General features: G+C 27.1%; 2 protein-coding genes across 2 annotated transcripts; both read right to left on the bottom strand.

Annotated features, from left to right (window-relative positions):
- Positions 1-2495: 2495 nt before the first annotated feature.
- LOC105839480 lies at positions 2496-13281 on the bottom strand. Its single transcript, XM_036283653.1, has 13 exons — positions 13233-13281; positions 11197-11466; positions 10552-11029; positions 10112-10211; positions 9782-9901; positions 9565-9720; positions 8838-8889; positions 5298-5567; positions 4654-5131; positions 4213-4312; positions 3880-3999; positions 3663-3818; positions 2496-2990 (listed from the first exon to the last, which is right to left on the bottom strand). The coding sequence occupies exons 1-13, from the start codon at positions 13246-13248 to the stop codon at positions 2937-2939; spliced, it is 2370 nt and encodes a 789-aa protein (XP_036139546.1). The 5' UTR covers positions 13249-13281; the 3' UTR covers positions 2496-2936.
- Positions 13282-14253: 972 nt separating this feature from the next.
- On the bottom strand, positions 14254-18763 carry LOC118644668. Its single transcript, XM_036283691.1, has 6 exons — positions 18728-18763; positions 16734-17003; positions 16089-16272; positions 15661-15760; positions 15130-15285; positions 14254-14443 (listed from the first exon to the last, which is right to left on the bottom strand). Exons 1-6 carry the CDS (start codon positions 18741-18743, stop codon positions 14390-14392), a joined length of 780 nt encoding a protein of 259 aa, XP_036139584.1. The 5' UTR covers positions 18744-18763; the 3' UTR covers positions 14254-14389.
- Positions 18764-18852: the final 89 nt, after the last annotated feature.

Below are 18852 nucleotides of genomic sequence, written 5' to 3'. Positions count from 1 at the left end.
ACTATTTCATAAATTGGAGTCTTTTGAATCTGATCTATCCGATAAACGAGATATCGAACAGGCTGATGTATATTTTTAAAGAATTTCGGTGTATAAGCACTGAATGTGAATATAATCAAGTTTATTATGGCCACGAAATATCTATGGGATAAATTTCTGCTACGTCTTGTCATCTTCAGCATGACATCTCGTTCCCATTTGTTTAAGATATTCCAATCATTTACCATTGACATTAACAGCAGCTGTAATTCTTCCAGATTGAATATAATATATAAATAGAATGTAATCAATATGAATAAATTATTAAGACAAACAAAATTATATATGAGAATATTATCCAACAATTTTATCATTTTCTGCTTGAATATAGTATAACATTTTTTATCATAAACGATAAAAATAAATATATTCGATATTTATATTGTCGCGAATAAGTGAACTTACTTGCAATATGATACCAAGTAACACTCATTTTGACTATTGCCATGAAGGTATAGTTTGTGGCGATAAAAGTTTCTACCATCTTGCTTAGATTACCCCAAGCACGAAATACATTTACAAATTGTGGCATTGATACATACATAGTTATATGACATACAATAAAAACGAGTCTTATGTTTTGTCGACACAAATTCTTTGAAGGTGCATATGGATCGGGCCATATGCCAAATACTCGTAGAAGAGAACGAGTCACTGTAAACATGTACGTGAAGTCTACAAAATAAAATGTTGGGGAAAACATTATTGCTTAACTTATTAAAGATGTTAATCTGTTCCGTTATTTCTTAACATTTCTTTTTATTATTTGTTAAAAATGTAATGGTTTCTTTATTATAAACGTAGAAGCTACTTAGTTTGTTATTTCTATGCAAGAATTTATGTTTCATGGAAGAATTCACTACATTTATATTATTATTTTATTATTTGTACGATTTGTTAGTAAATTATTATAAAATACAATCTGGGCTTCTGTTTAAGTAATAAATTTGTAATAATAATGGAATAAATAATGTAAACAAATAATATGAATGTAATATGAATGTATGAATTTTCTAAAACACAATTGAAAGTATCTTTAGTGATTTAGTTGTTCTTTAATATCGCGCACTATTTTTATATCCACAGTTACATTGTCAAGCTTCAAATCTCTTATCACACAAAATCTCCTCTTGCAAATATTCGTGTTATTATCGACACAAAAAATTATTGCTGCAATTATCTTTCAGTTTTCAAATTAAAGCTTTGAAGGGAGAATTTCTCTTTGATATAAACTCTTTCACTGAAAACAAAGAACGATTTGTGCACAGCTAACCGTTTATTTCATGCACCATGTCCAACTTTCTCACTCAAAAAACACCGTATATCTATCCGTCGAAGACGGAATAAAACGCCGTTTACAAAAACGACGAAATAAAGACGAAATGAAACTTTTTTTGCTAGTGTACAAACTTTTATTTCCATTCTGCCAAACTTTCGTAAACCACTAATGTTCTAAACTTCTATGCGCGAGCTATAGACCCTTTGCAAAAAACTATGATATTTTCTTGCTATTTTTCCGACGAATTTCTAAAAGATTTTTTTTCTAATTTAATAAACAATTTGTTTGTTTTGAAAATGTTATTATATATTTGTTACGTTTACTTTTTTAATAGATAAGTATTTGATAAAATAACTAATACATTAAATGACAAAGAGAATACAAACAAAAAGAAATATCTTCTTAAGATTAAGAAAATAAAAATGAAATATAACGTAAAATAAAGCGGCACGATTAAACAAAATTAAGAAAATATTAAAAATTAAGTATATTCATTAAAAATTATATTCTTTTACGTAGTTATATTTGTAATAGAATATTGCAGTTCAAACATTTTTGCTTTTATTTTGAGATATATTTCACCTTTGTTGGTATCCATTGATGCTTACAACGCAAAAATTATCGTTTGACTGAATCGCTCTCTGCGATTGTACCAAACCATTGTTATTTTGCTCAGTATACAAAGGATTACCATCTGTGAATACTTATATTGATTTTTTTATAGAACAATCGATAATAATTTTCAAGTCGCTGAATTAAATATTGTAAATATTAAATAGTTAAATAAATATTAAAGATAAATATCAGTAATTAATCTAATAAGAAAATATGGTTATATAATTATTAATTAATAATTAGTGCAACAAAAGATATATATATATATATAAATATTAGGAATTGATAACAGTTGATTATAATATTTTTTATATTGATTATAACATAAAATTTATGTATTATATATTATGAAAACTATATGTAAATATTTTTTTTACTAAAATGCACATATTATGTATCTATAATTATTATTTTTTAAATTTGTGTTAAGAAATTACAAAATGACTTAGTTCTTTTTTTATTTGCTTTTATTTATTTATCTTTTCAGTATCTTTTTTAGATAGTGTTTGAGCACTTAAAATGTTTTATTTGTTTTTTGTATACTTATTTCTTTGTTTTTTTTTATAGCAGCATTTTTAAGTGTATTTTGTAAATAATTTTTGTTCTTTTTTTATCTAATAAAATTTTAAAAAAGCAAAAATTATAAAATAAATAAACTTATAAAAAATGTATATTGCTAAGGATACAATAATGCGTAATATTTGTGAAAAATTTACGAAATATTTACAATAATTATTTGAATAGGAGATTGAATAAAAGAATTCCCAAAACATTTCATAAATATTTTTGTACTTTTGCTAACTTCTAATGTAACATTAGCTTCTTGATTAAAAAACTTAAGTTATGAGAGATAATAAATAAATTATTTTATTGCACAAAAACATATATTAATTAAAAAAAATTATGTTACAGATAATACATATAAAGCTGTTAACACGCTATATAGAATATATATAGCAAACAAGTACGCTTATTTAATTCAGTATTTTTAAAATATTTCTTTCTAATCCATCAACGTCAGCAATGCAGATAGGTATCCCATTGACGTTTTCACCGTCTAGAATAGAAATAAGACATACACTTTAATTTATAATAATAATAATAATAATAATAATAATAATAATAATAATAATGATATTTTTATATATAATATTAACACTTATAATAATACTCAAAAAAGTACGATATTCAACATATAGAGGGAAATAAAACAAATTTTATTGATTAATTAAGGAAATTTTTTCTAAGTCTTTAAATGTGTTTGAGATCCGTTGCCATATATTCAACTTTTTTTTCTTATAGCTTTTGCTTTGCAGTCTCTGATGAAATAGTTTATTGGAACTGCGTCTAAAGACTTTAGAATTCATTCTTCTTAGAAATGCTTTTCATTTTGTTCCATATGAACTCCTTGTGTTTTCTACTCAGCCGTTGCGTCAAATAAAACTTAGTGAGAGACATAACTTTAATATATGTAATAATACTGAATCTTGAGTTGTTGTAAAGACATTGTAAAATAAAACACATGTTTAAACGATTCAAAAGTATTCTATTTTGATCAAATTGACAGAGAGCACTTTTATTTAAATAAAGCATAAATTATGTTCAAAAAATACAAATGTTTTTAAAAATTCAAGAAGTTCGTGATCATACATTGTCATCCTCTCTATACTAAAATGTATAGATTCTATAGAAAATAACATAATTCTTTTTATTTTTATATATATCTTACCGTTCCAAACATTTCTAATGAGAAGATTCCAAATTTTCCAGCCGTCAATCTAAGCGGAATCGTAGATCGATGTACCATAAACATTAAATTCTTTGCGTCTTTTGATGATATATTATACCACTTGCATTCATACACGCCATACGCCATATTTGTACTCTGAAAGTTATATTTTTATTTTGCACGAAGAAGTTGCATTTCACATATATGATCACTTTACCTCTGTTAAAAGTTGTTCAGCTGAATAACAATAAATATATAAATGCGTTAATACTAGGACGAAGTAAAATGACAGAAAAGCTAATTTGATAATAGATACACTCATATTGCTTGTTATTATCTGAAAATAATATTTATATTATTTTAAGTTTAATAATAATTGTATATAATAATTGTAAAATATTAATTTTATATCATAACTTAAACAACAAAAATTATTAAGTTATTAAATTATTATATTATTACCAATTGAAAAATTAAAATACATTTTATGTGCAACACATTTTTTTCTTGTGTAAACTATCCAAAGAAAAAAACAAATTATCTCACTTACCGTGAAAACTTGAAAGCTTTCAAAACACAATTGAAAGGTAGCGGCTAACATATGCACAAATAACACAGCGCTATAACAGTCGTTAATCGTCTTTGCGTTCCTTGAAAATTTATACATTTGATACTATCGATTAACTATTATTTTAATATACAAATTAAAAAAAATTTTAAATAGTATTTAATTTAGATCTTGATTTTTGAAGTGGGTTAATATTTCATTTTTTGTGTTATTTTTAATTTTTTAAATTCCAAAATTTTTATTGCATAAGAATTATACCGTAATGTAATATAAAATATTTTAATTAAGAGACTCTTTTTGTTTATGTAACATTTTGTTTATGTAACAACTTTTCTAATATGGAAAAGAGATGTTGAGGATTATTATTGTTACATATTTTCTAAATAATATGTTGCAACTGTTTAAAAATGTTTTGTGGCATACTTGATAAGATGTTCGTGACGTATAGTGATTGCAGCCAATTCTTTCTTAAATATTAAAGAGGATATGGATCCTGCGGCTAATTCTTCGACCAGATTGTAGAGTGATATTCGTAGATTTATCAGCTGCGCGCATATGTGCAGCAAAAGTATCGAGATGTAGCTGTCGACAGTACAGTTGATGATAGCTGAGTATGCACCTCCGGAAAGTTGAGTGAAAAAAGTAATTTCGTAGTTTGGACTCTTTTGAGTGTTGTAAGGATAGTTAAATCGATACACGAGACTCCGTTGAGTTTGGGATACATTTCGAATAAATTTCAGGACGTTGAGAGATATGTAAAACAAGACTGTGCATGTCATGCTCACATAACATCTAAAAGATAAGATTCTGCCACGTCTTGCTATATTTAACATTATATTTCGTTCTTGGTTTTTCGAATTTGTCCAATCGGTTATGACTGATGCCATCAGAGTTCGAAGTGCTTTTAGATTAAATATAATATGTCAATATGAATAGGTATTAATTATTTAAAAAACAAAACTTTTTAACGGTATAGAACTTAAAGTTAATTAATGAATCTTTATTTTTTACATATTAAAATAATAAAAGCATTGATATAATAGTTTATTCTTGAAATAATGACTTACCTTCTCCATGATACCAAGTACCGATTAACTTGCACAGTGCCATTAAGCTAAAATTCGCGGAGGAGAGATATTCCACCATCCGAGACACATTACCCCATGCAAGAATCATATTTGTAACTTGCGGCACGAATACGTAAAGGCTTAGGATACACGTAACGACTATGAATCTTATGTTTGGACGCTGAAATTCACTCAAAGGCACAAGTGGATCGGGCCATACGCCTAACATCCGTAAACATTGACGACTCAATGCAAAGGCGTAATTTAAATCTAACAAAATTAAATTTTATAAAGATTATATTGTTTCTTATTATTAATTTAAATGAAATATTATTTTGTATTATTTTCTAATTTGTTTTTAACTTGTTAGGAGTAATTATTTATTGACAAATTTAAAATTACAATTTATTTAATATTTCACGAATATTTTTTAATTCTCGATATCTATAAATATTATGACGCTTAAAAAAATACTAATAAAGTTTACTTAACCGGTAGTTAATACATTAGTAAATCTTATATATTTATTTAATTGAACGTTTCTTATTAAAAAAACGAAGCTTTTTATAAAGTTACTAAAAAATATATAATTACTTTAAAAGAAATTATTATATTAAGAGTAAAAATTAATTATTATAAAACAATGTGACACTAGTATCACATTAGAAAACTTTTAATTAAAAATATTTAAAAAATATAATATTAGTAAACTAAGCACTACTATCAATAGTAATATATTTCTCATAAAGTAAATTAATATACAGTAGAACTCTGCTTATTCACATTCTGTTATACGACACAAGACAAATTTACTGCAGAATCTAACAATTTTAACTATATATAGTATACTAACAATAAATGCAGATAAAAAAATAATTTTATGTTGGAATAAAATAATTATGTAAAACGTTTAAACATGATATTGCTGCTAAAAATTTTAACATTCTGTCTTATATACCAGATTAACTATCTAACATAATTTTTATAGCTCAATATAATTGTCTTCAGACCTGTATTTTAGTTGTCTTTCGTGTACAAATATATTCGTGCTTACAACTTGTTAGTTCCAATAAACCAATAGCTGAGCTTTTATTGTCCGAATACATAGTTCAGATAATTTCGATTATAAGAGCTCAACAGGTTCATGATCAACTGATTCAGAGAGTTTTTTGGAGCTCTTAGTATATCGAAACTAATAATTATTAGTAGAGAAAAGGCTTAGTGAATCTTTGTTATTTGAATTTCGGTTATCAAAGTTCTCTTATCTCTCGATATGTCCGGAACGATATAAACGGAATTCTACCGTATTTTTATCAATTTATCATTTCACGCATAGCAATTTAGTTTTATTAAGATTTATAATTAATCTTTTTGGAAGTTTTATAAAATTTAAACTGATACAAATAGTTCCCATATTAACACACATATGGCCAAAATTGAAACTTTATATTATATTACTTAACTATTTCACACACGACGCGCCTATTTTCTAATATTGCGAACTCTTTGCTATTTTTTTCAAGTTTATTCTACCTTTGTTGACGTTCATTGCAGTTCACGGAGCAAAAATTATCTTTTAACTGAATCGTTCTTCGTGATTATATCAAACTGCTATGAATTTGCGCTTGCTCAGTAAGATCGAACCGCTACCATCTGTGAGTACTTTTGTTAACCCTTTCAAGAGATAATAATCAATAGTCACATGAACAGTACGTAATCACCATGCGCTGAATCAAATGCGAACGCAGTTTGCTTTTCGGACAAAGCTTGCTTTTCGAGCACTTATAACCGAATTGTGCTTACCTTATTCGGAGAGATAACTCGCTTGTTAACATCGATCGCAAGGTTTAATTTCCGGCGATTGTTCAAAATTTTCAAAGAGATGTCACTGAAGTAAGTACGAAACTGTACTTGTTGTCATATCGTTGACTTATACAAACACAGTATTGTTTAAGCACTGAGAAAAATAATTTTATTATATCAACAAAACACGATAGTCAAGTGAGTTTTGATAAAACCAAGCAGAATTTCTGGTTATTAAAGGGAAAAGGCACCGAATTTGGAACACCACTTCGTTTTTGGACAATATTTCTTAAATAATAGTTAGAAAGGCAATGTTGAAAACATAAATACAAATTGGAAAGTATTCTCTGTTAAATGGTATAGTAATTTTTATAATACTGTTTCGTATTTTTTTAATAATTAATGTTTTTAGGAGATATATAAAAGAAGGCATCTGATGAAAGTGAACGCCTAATTTGGAATCTGTATACGATTAAAGTGTATTAATGTTACATTTTATTGATTTATATATCTTATCTGAATTATGTAGTCCTACAGACTCAATGTTATTCAATGTTTAGGCTTGTCTAAAAGACAATCGTACAAATGTAACTCTCGCTTTTGATGAATTCGTTTTTAGCAGATTTTATATAGAAAAGGATATGAATAAAACATAGATTTTTATTTCTTTTTTTACTAAGCAAATCGTATTTTTATTAGTATTTGTATGGTGCGATGTTTCCAGGAAATGAAGGAGTTCCAATTTAGGTAACTATCCCAAATTCGGCGCCTTTTCTAATAGTTCTCAAGATTTTATAACTAAAACGTTTGAGACACCCTTTATTATAAGGATTTATTTAATTTTCCATTTCTAGTTGGATCTGTAAAACTTCCAATTATTATTTATTAGACATATATGATCAGAATTTTAGTTAACCTTAAAGTCTAATAGTTTTATTATTGTGTGGTGCAAGTCGGCACGAGTATTTTCAGAAATATATTGAATACCTATGTACATACGTATTGTGTGTTATATCTTCTATGATCAGTTACTACTTGCAAATGCTCTTGCATGTTTATACGTTTCTAAATCAAATCCTATGAAATTTTACTTCAAATTTGTTTCAGCGTTTTTGCAACTGATCTAAATTTTGTGTCTGTTTTTCACGCTGTCTTAAATGTCATTGTATCTTGTCTTAAATGTGTTCAATCGGATTTAAGTTGGGATTATTGGAGGGATAATCTGACAATGTAACGTCGTGTTGCCCGAAATAGTGTCTAATTCGTTATATGAAGACGAGCGCTATCTTGTATAAGCATCAAATTTTCTCAGTTTGTTGGAAGAAACACTCAAATAAATTTGGAATAAAATTCTGCAAGATTTGATTAAAAGTCTATTAATATGCGAAAGCGTTTACAAGCAGTAATTGAGCAGAGAAGAGGTAACACGCAGTATTAAAACAGACACGTATACGACACACATTCACACACACATATGTGAAAATCCGATCAGTCTCCAAAATATATTTTATAAATATTTTTGTAATCTTGCTCGTTTATTTTTTAATATAACGAGCTTAATTAAAAAATTCAAATTATGAAAGGTAATAAATAATTTATTTTATTGATCAAAGCATGTATTAATCCAGAAAAAGTTTGTTTCAGATAATACATATAAAGCTGTTAACATGCTATACAGAATATATATAGCAAACAAGTACACACATTTAATTCAGTATTCCAAAAATATTTCTTTCTAATCCGTTAACGTCAACAATGCAGATAGGTATCCCATTGACGTTTTTATCGTCTAGAATAAAAATTAAACATACACTTTAATTTATTTTGTTAATGATAATAATAATGATATTAATTTATATATAATATTAACACTTGTATAGTACATAAAAAAGAAGCTCTATATATAATATATAGAGAAAAACAAAACAAAATTTATTGATCAATTAAGGAACTTTTTTCAGAAATTTATATATATTTGAGATCGCCGTATATTCAACTATATCTCTTATAGCATCTGCTTCCATTAGTCTTTGCCGAAAAAGTTTATTAGAACTACGTTTTTAGAAATTACTTTGGAAGTCACTTTTCTTTAAAAATACTTTTTATTTTATTCCGTATGAACTCTAAAGTTATGTTTTCTATTTAACCGTTGAAACTTGGCGCGAGACATAGGTTTTAATATACGTAATAGTACTAAATCTTCAGCCGATGTAAGGATGTTGTAAAATAAAATGTGTCAGTTTTATTTTAAAGGATTCAAAAGTACTCTTTTTTTATCAAATTGGGGGAGAGCACTTTTAATTTTAAAATAAAGCAAAATTATCTCTAAAGTGCAAAAAATACAAATGTTTTTAAAAATTCAAGATGTTTGTGATCATATATGCTTTGTCATTTTCTCTATACTAAAATTGAGATATTTGTATAGATTCTGTAGAAAATGATTTTTTTAAATTCTATATCTTACCGTTCCAAACATTTCTAATGAGAAAGTTCCAAATTTTCCAGCCGTCAATCTAAGCGGAATTGTAGATCGATGTACCATAAACATTAAATTCTTCGCGTCTTTTGATGATATATCATACCACTTGCATTCATACACGCCGTACGCCATATTCGTACTCTGAAAGTTAGATTTTTGTTTTGCATGAAGAAGTTGCATTTAACATACATGATCACTTTACCTCTGTTGAAAGTCTTTCAGCTGAATAGCAATAAGTATATAAATGCATCACCACTGCGACGAAGTAAAACGAGAGAAAAGTTACTTTGATAATCGGTACATCCATATTGCTTGTTATTATCTGAAAGTAATACTTACAGTTTCTAAATTTGATAAAAATTGTTTATAACAATTAATTATAAAATGTCAATTTTACATTAAGCAACAAAAATTTTTAAGTTATTAAATTATATTATTATATTATTACCAATTTAAAAATTAAAACATATTTTATGTCCAGCACATTTTTCTCTTATATGAACTATTTGAAAAATGAAACAAATTATCTTACCGTGAAAACTTGAAAGCTTTCAAAACATAACTGAAAGGTAGCAGATAACATGTGCACAAATAACACTGCGCTATAACAGTCGTTGATCGTTCTTGCGTTCCTTTAAAATACTATTATTTTAATGTACAAATCTTGAAAAATCTTGAATAAGATTTAATTTAGATTTTGATTTTTGAAGTGAACCAATATTTTATTTTTTATGTGTTATTTTTTAATAATTAAATTTGAAAATTTTTCTAGTTTGAAAATTATACAGTATATAATATAAAATATCTTAATCAAGAAATGTCTTTTGTTTATGTGACATTTTGTGTGTATGTATTTTGTGTATATGTATTTGTGTGTATATATAAATATAAAAGAGACGCGTTGAGAATTTTTATTTTTAAATATTTTTTAAATAACATGCTGTAACTGTTTAGAGATGTTTCGCGGCATACCTGATAAGATGTTCGTGACGCGTAGTGATTGCAGCTAATCCTTTTTTAAATATTGAAGATGATATAGATCCTTCGGCTAATTGCTCAACCAGATTGTTGAGCGATGTTCGTAGATTTATCATCTGCGCAGATATGTGCAACAAAAGTATCGAAATGTAACTGTCGACAGTAGAATTGATGACACCTGCGTATGCACCACCGGAAAGTTGAATGAAAAAAGTAATTTCGTAGTTTGGACTCTTTTGACTGTGGTAAAGTAAGACAAATCGATACACGAGACTCCGTTGAGTTTGGGATATATTTCGAATAAATTTTAAGATGTTAAAAAATATGAAGATCGCGACTGTGCACGACATGCTCGCATAACATCTAAACGATAAGATTCTGCCACGTCTTGCCATATTTAACATTATGGTTCGTCCTTGGTTTTTCGAAGTTGTCCAATCAGTTATGACTGATGCCATCACGGTTTGAAGTGCTTTTAGATTAAATATGATGTGTCAATACGAATACGTATTAATTATTTGAAAAAATAAAATATTTTCACGATATAGAACTTAAAGTTGAATAACAAATCTCTATTTCTTATTTATTAAAATAATAAAAACATGGATATAATAATTTGTTTTCGAAATAATGACTTACCTTTACCGTGGTACCAAGTAGCGATTAACTTGCACAGTGCTATTAAGCAATAATTCGCGGAGGAGAGATATTCCACCATCCGAGACACATTACCCCATGCAAGAATCATATTTGTCACTTGAGGCACGAATATGTAAAGGCTTAGGATACACGTAACGACTATGAATCTTATGTTTGGACGCTGAAATTTACTCAAAGGCACAAGTGGATCGGGCCATACGCCTAATATCCGCAAACATTGGCCAGTCAACGCAAAGGCGTAATTTAAATCTAACAAAATTAAATTTTATAAAAATTTGTTACTACATTGCTGTTTATTATTAATTTTAAAAAATATTGATTTACATTATTTTTTAATTACATTATTTGTTTCTCTAATTTGTTAGGAGAAAAATTATGTATTAAGAAATTTAGAAAAACACTTAATGTTTTACAAATGTTCTTTAATTGTCAATATCTGTGAATATTATAGTACTTATGTACTCATAGAAAAATTTATTTGTATTATTTTTTACTATTTATTATGGAATACTATGAGTTACAACTATAATATTTCAGTAGATTTTTTTATTCAGGAAAAATTTTTTAAATAAACACATTTTTTAAATGTTATTCTATTAAAGCTAAAATACACTTAGTAATATCTTTTATTTATAATACTTTTAAGAAATTTTATGTAAGACCTTGTGTTATTATTTGCTATTTTTATCGTATTTCTTTGAACTAAGGTTTCCGATAACTCTTTGTCTGTAACACAGAGAAACAAAAAATGATTCGTCCATACATCAGCAAATTAACCATTCAACTTGTGTACCACGTTCAACTTTGTTACTCCGAACTTTAAAACGATCTATAATCGAGAAAAAGCACAAGCTTTTTCCAGCGTAGAAAGTTTTGTATTTATTCGTGCAAATTCTCTCTTTCGTGGAGCATAAAGTTCTGAACTGCTATAATATATGTAAAGACAGATGTATAGATGCCTTGCAAAAAATAATAATTTGTATTTATTTTTTCAACAAATTGTTAAAAGCGTATTATTCTCTTTATTTTGCAAATAATTATCAGTTAATAAATTAGTGAATATATTCATATTATTGAAGGTTTTTTATTAAAAAACAAAGTTTTTCATAAATTATAAATATTAACAAACAGAATTTATAGTTATTGAAAGAAAATAGTTATTTAAAGGGACAAGTCATTATGATGTTCAGAATTCAAATAATTAATTATTGAAAACAATGTGAGTGCTATAAATAAGTTATCTCATTATATAATAGAATTCTGTTTATCCATATTCCGCGGAATAACAAAATTAATTTTGCAGTATCTAAAAATTTTTAATGAATACAAATAAAAAATGATGGTATGTTGGAGTAAAATAATTATGTAGAACATTTAAACATGATATTGCTGTGAAAAGTTTTGACATTCTATCGACCAGCTAATATGTCCAATATAATCTTTTAATGGTACAATAATAATATTTTAATATTATAAATATTTTAGATATGTATTTTAAGCAAAATTATTGAAATTGTTCTTTTCATATACAATTAAATTTATGCTCACAACTTGCCAATTTCTAAATATACAAACTGATAGCTTTTATTGTTCGAATACATAATTCGGATGGTTTAAATTATAAGAGCTGGGCATGTTCCGGACAGTTTTCTAAATATTAGCTTATCGGAACTAATAATTACTGGCAGAGGAAAGAGCTAATGAATCTCTATTGTTCAAATTTCAGTTATTGAAATTGTCTTATACATCGATATGTTTAGATAACGGAATTTTATTCTATTTTTTAAAATTTGTCTTTAATTTATCACTTCACGAATAGCAATTTAATTATAATTAATCTTTTTGAAAGTTTTATAGACCTTAAGTCGATACAAATACTTGTTTCTCCTATTAACACACGTGTGATTGAAAATGTAAGCTTTATATTATAGAACATAACTGTTTCACACACGACACGTCTGTGTATTTAGTATTGCGATGCGAACTCTTTGTTATTTTTTCGAAATGTATTCTACCTTTGTTGACGTTCATTGCAGTTCACGGAGCAAAAATTATCTTTTAACTGAATCGTTCTTCGTGATTATATCAAACCGCTGTGAATTTGCGCTTGCTCAGTAAGATCGAACCGCTACCATCTGTGAGTACTTTTGTTAACCCTTTCAAGGGATAATAATCAATAGTCACGTGAACAGTACGTAATCACCATGCGCTGAATCAAATGTCGTGAATGTAGTTTGCTTTTCGATCACTTATAACCAAATTGTGCTTACCTTACCCGAAGAGATAATTCGCTTGTTAACATCGATCGCAAGGCTTAATTTCTAGCGATTGTTCAAAATCTTCAAACAGATGTCACTGACGTAAAGAGTGAAACACTACATTGTCGTCATAAAAAATATCATGTGTTTTGTTGACTTATTTAAATACGATATTATTTAACTGAGAAAATAGTTGTATCATAACAAGGCACGACAATTGAATGCGTTTTGATGAAACAAAGCAGAATTTCTAGTTATTATATTATAATAGGTCTCAAGATTTTATAACTAAAACGTATAAGAGCCTTTTACCATAGTGATTTGCTTAATATTCTATTTCTCGTTGGATCTATAAGAAATATATTGCATATCTATGTATATTGTGTGTTATCTCCTCTCTGATCAATTACTGCTTGCAAATGCTCTTGCATGTTTATTCGTCTCTGAAGCAAATTCTGTGAAATTTTATTCCAAATTTATTTCTACAATTGATCTAAATTTTGGGGCTGTTTCTCAAACGGTCTTACTTTCTGAATCTTAATCAGTGGATATTCACTGATTTGCAGTGGCATACTTATAACAGTGATAATCAGTGAATATTCACTATTTTTCAGTAATTTTCACTTCAGAATTAGTGTATAGTCACTGAAAGATTGGTGTACTTATTTCACTGATTGATAATCAGTAAATGGATACATGTATATCACTAGAAGTCAGTATATTTTCACTGATTTTGTCGAGTTTTCACTGATTGTGATTTAGAGAGTAAATGATTTATATTATTGCACAAAGGTTGTATTAATCTAGAGCAAATCTGTTACAGATAATACATATAAAGCTGTTAACACGTTTTATAGAATATAGATAACAAACAAGTACGCCCATTTAATTCAGTATTTCAAAAATATTTCTTTCTAATCCATCAATGTCAACAATGCAGATAGGTATCCCATTGACGTTTTTATCGTCTGGAATAAAAATAAAATATACACTTATATTTATTCTGTTAACGATAATAATAATAATAATACTTATTTTGTCTATAATATTAACACTTATATAATACACAAAAAATACGATATCCAACATACGGGCAACAAAACAAAATTTATTGATCAATTACGAAAGATTTTTTTTCAAAATATTTAAATATGTTTGAGACCCGTCATCGTATATTTAACTTCTTTCTCTTATAGCTTCTGCTTTCACTCTCTGCCGAAAAAGTTCATTGAAACTGCATCTTCGGAGATAACTTTGGAATTCACTCTTCTTCAAAAAATGCTTTTTATTTTTTTTCGTATAAACTTCAAAGTTATGTTTCTTATTTAGTCGTTGTATGAAGTGAATCTTGGGGCAAGACATAGCTTTTAATATATGTAATAGTATTAAATCTTGGGCCGATGTAAGGACATTTTGTAAGGATAGATTGTAAAATATAACATGTCTGTTTTATTTTAAACGATTCAAAAGTACTTCCTTATGAATAAATTGGCAGAGAGCACTTTTAATTTAAAAAAGGAAGCATAAATTATCTTTAAAGTGCAAAAAATGCAAATGTTAAAATTCCAAGATGTTTGTGATCATGTTTGTGATCATCTCTCTATACTTGAGATATTTGTATAGATTCTGTAGAAAATGACTTTTTAATTCTTACCGTTCCAAACATTTCTAATGAGAAAGTTCCAAATTTTCCAGCCGTCAATCTAAGCGGAATTGTAGATCGATGTACCATGAACATTAAATTTTTCGCATCTTTTGATGATATATTATACCACTTGCATTCATACATGCCATATGCCATATTTGTACTCTGAAAGTTATAATTTTGTTTTGCACGAAAAAGTCGCATTTAATATACATGACTAATTTACCTCCGTTGAAAGTCTTTCAGCTGAATAACAATAAATATATAAATGCGTCAATACTAGGACTAAGTATAATGAGAGAAAAACTAATTTGAGAATAGATACATCCATATTTCTTGTTATTATCTGAAAATAATGCTTATTTTTTTCTAAGTCTAGTAAAAATTGTACATAATAATTGTAAAATATTAATTTTATATATCAAAATTAAAGAACATATTAAATTATTGTATGATTACTAATTAAAAAATTAAAACGTACATTATCTACAGCACATTTTTTTTATATGAACTATCTAAAAAATAAAACAAATTACTTACCGTGAAAACTTGAAAGCTTTCAAAACACAACTGAAAAGTAGCGGCTAACATGTGCACCAATAATACTGAGCTATAACAGTCATTGATCGTCTTTGCATTCCTTGAAAATTTATACATTTAATACTGTCGATTAACTATAATTTTAATGTACAAATCTTAAAAAATTATAAATAAAATTTTATTTAGATTTTGATATTTGAGATAGGCTAATATTTTTTTGTGGTATTTTTTATTTTTTAAATATTAAAATTTTTTAATTTAAGGTTTATACTGTATGCAATATAAAACTTCTTAATAAAGAGATTCTTTTTGTTTATGTGGCATTCGGTGTGTATGTATTTTTCTTAACATGAAATAAAGGTGTTGAAGATTTTTATTTTTTAATATTTTCTCAATAATATTTCATTCAGAAATGTTTTGAGGCATACCTGATAAGATGCTCGTGACGTGTAGTGATCGCAGCTAATCCTTTTTTAAATATTGAAGATGATATAGATCCTTCGGCTAATTCATTGACCAAATTGTTGAGCGATGTTCGTAGATTCATCAGCTGCGCGCATATGTGTAACAGAAGTATCGAGATGTAACTGTCAACAGTAGAGTTGATCATAGCTGTGTACACACCACCGGAAAGTTGAATGAAAAAAGTAATTTCGTAGTTTGGACTTTTTTGAATGTTGTAAGGTAAGATAAATCGATACACAAGACTCCGTTGAGTTTGGGATATACTTCGAATGAATTTCAAGACGTTAAAAAATATGTAAACCAAGACTAAGCACAACATGCTCGCATAACATCTAAAAGATAAGATTCTGCCACGTCTTGCTATATTTAACATTATGATTCGTTCTTGGTTTTTCGAAGTTGTCCAATCAGTCATGACTGATGCCATCACGGTTCGAAGTGCTTTTAGATTAAGTATGATGTGTCAATACGAATACGTATTAATTATTTGAAAAAATAAAATATTTTCACGATATAGAACTTAAAGTTAAATAACAAATCTCTATTTCTTATTTATTAAAATATTAAAAACGTGAATATAATAGTTTATTCTCGAAATAATGACTTACCTTTACCGTGGTACCAAGTACCGAATAACTTGCACAGTGCCAGTAAGCTATAATTCGCGGAGGAGAGATATTCCACCATCAGAGACACATTACCCCATGCAAGAATCACATTTGTCATTTGCGGCATGAATATGTAAAGGCTTAGGATACACGTAATAACTATAAATCTTAGGTTTGGACGCTGAAATTCACTCAAAGACACAAGTGGATCGGGCCATACGCCTAATATCCGTAAACATTGGCGACTCAGCGCAAAGGCGTAATTTAAATCTAACAAATATAAAATTTATAAAAATTTGTTACTATATTGCTGTTTACTATTAATTTAAAAAAATATTATAGATTTACATTATTTTTTAATTTATTAGGAGTGATCATTCATTAACAAATTTATAAAATCATATAATGATTTACAAATGTTTTTTAATCGTCGATATGTGTAAGTAGCATAATAACAGTTATACACTCATAGAAAAATTTACTTGTATTATTTCTTAATTGTTATGGAATACTATAAGTTACGACTATAATATTTCTGTAGATTTATTCAGGAAAAATATTAAAGATGAGTAAAAGAAATGAGTAAAATGAAAAAAAAAAAATGTGTTATTTTATTAAAGTTAAAATAAATTTAATGCTTTTAGTAATATCTTTTATTTAAGAAATTTTACGTAAGACCTTGTGATATTATTTGCTATTTTTGTCGTATTTCTTTGAACTAAGGTTTCTGATAACTCTTTGTCTATAACAGAGAGGAACAAAAAATTATTCGTTTGTACATCAGCAAAATTAACCGTGTATTACGTTCAACTTTGTCACTCCAAAACTACAAACCAATCTATAATCGAGAAAGAGAAAAAGCTTTTGCCAGCGTAGAAAGTTTTGTATCTGTTCGTGTAAACTCTTTCGTGGAACATAAAGCTCCGAACTTCCATAACTGATATATAGACAGGTGTATAGACACTTTGCAAAAAATTGTGATGATTTGTAAGTAATTTTGCAATAAATTGTTAAAAGCGTATTATTCCCTCTGTTTAGCATATAATTGTTAATTGATAAATTAAATGAAATATACTTATATTATTGAAGGTTCTTTATTGGAAAACAAAATTTTTTATAAATCAAATATTAATAAACAAAATATATAGTTATTTAAAAAGACAAGTCTTTATGGTCTTTATGAATCCAATAAGAAATTATTAAAAACAATGTGAGTAGTTTAAGTAAATTACATAATTGGATAGTGGAATTTTGTTTATCTATAATTCGTTACGCAGAACAACAAAATTAATTTTGCAGTATCTGAAAATTTTTAATAAATACAAATAAAAAGTTATAAAATAAGATAATTATGTAGAACATTTAAACATAATATTGCTGCTAAAAGTTTTAACATTCCATTAACTAGCTAATATGTTTAATATATTTTGATGCTCCAAAATAAATTTCTAGACATATATATTAAACAGTCACTGAAATTTTTTAATGTACGATTAAATTCGCTCACAACTTGCCAATTCCAAATATACAAATATATAAAATGATAGATCTTATTGTCAAAATACAAATAGTTTGGATAGTTTCGATTATATAATAAAAGTTGGACATGTTCTAGATAGTTTTCTAAGTATATGACTTAGTATATTGGAATTAGTAATTACTGGCAAAGGAAAAACTAGTTTATTGTTCGAATTTTGGTTATAAAATCTGTCTTATTTTTCAATATGTTCAGATGAACAAAATTCCACTGTATTTTTATTAATTTAATTTAACCTATCACCTCACAAATAGCAATTTAATTATAATTAATCTCTTTGAAAGTTTTATAGACCTTAAGTCGATACAAATACTTGTTTCCCGTATTAACACACTTGTGATCAAAAATGTAACTTTTATATTATACTACATAACTGTTTCACTCACGACGCGCCTATATGTTTTTATTACTGCGCGTCGATGCGAACTCATTGGTATTTTTTCGAGATATATTCTACCTTTGTTGACGTTCATTGCAGTTCACGGAGCAAAAATTATCTTTTAACTGAATCGTTTCTCGTGATTATATCAAACTGTTATGAATTTGCGCTTGCCCAGTAAGATCGAATCGCTACCATCTGTG

Source organism: Monomorium pharaonis, chromosome 3 (genome assembly GCF_013373865.1).
Source record: "Monomorium pharaonis isolate MP-MQ-018 chromosome 3, ASM1337386v2, whole genome shotgun sequence".
Lineage (NCBI taxonomy): Eukaryota > Metazoa > Arthropoda > Insecta > Hymenoptera > Formicidae > Monomorium > Monomorium pharaonis.
The sequence above is the reverse complement of the archived record's forward strand: the minus strand, read 5'-3'. Positions and strand labels throughout refer to the sequence as shown.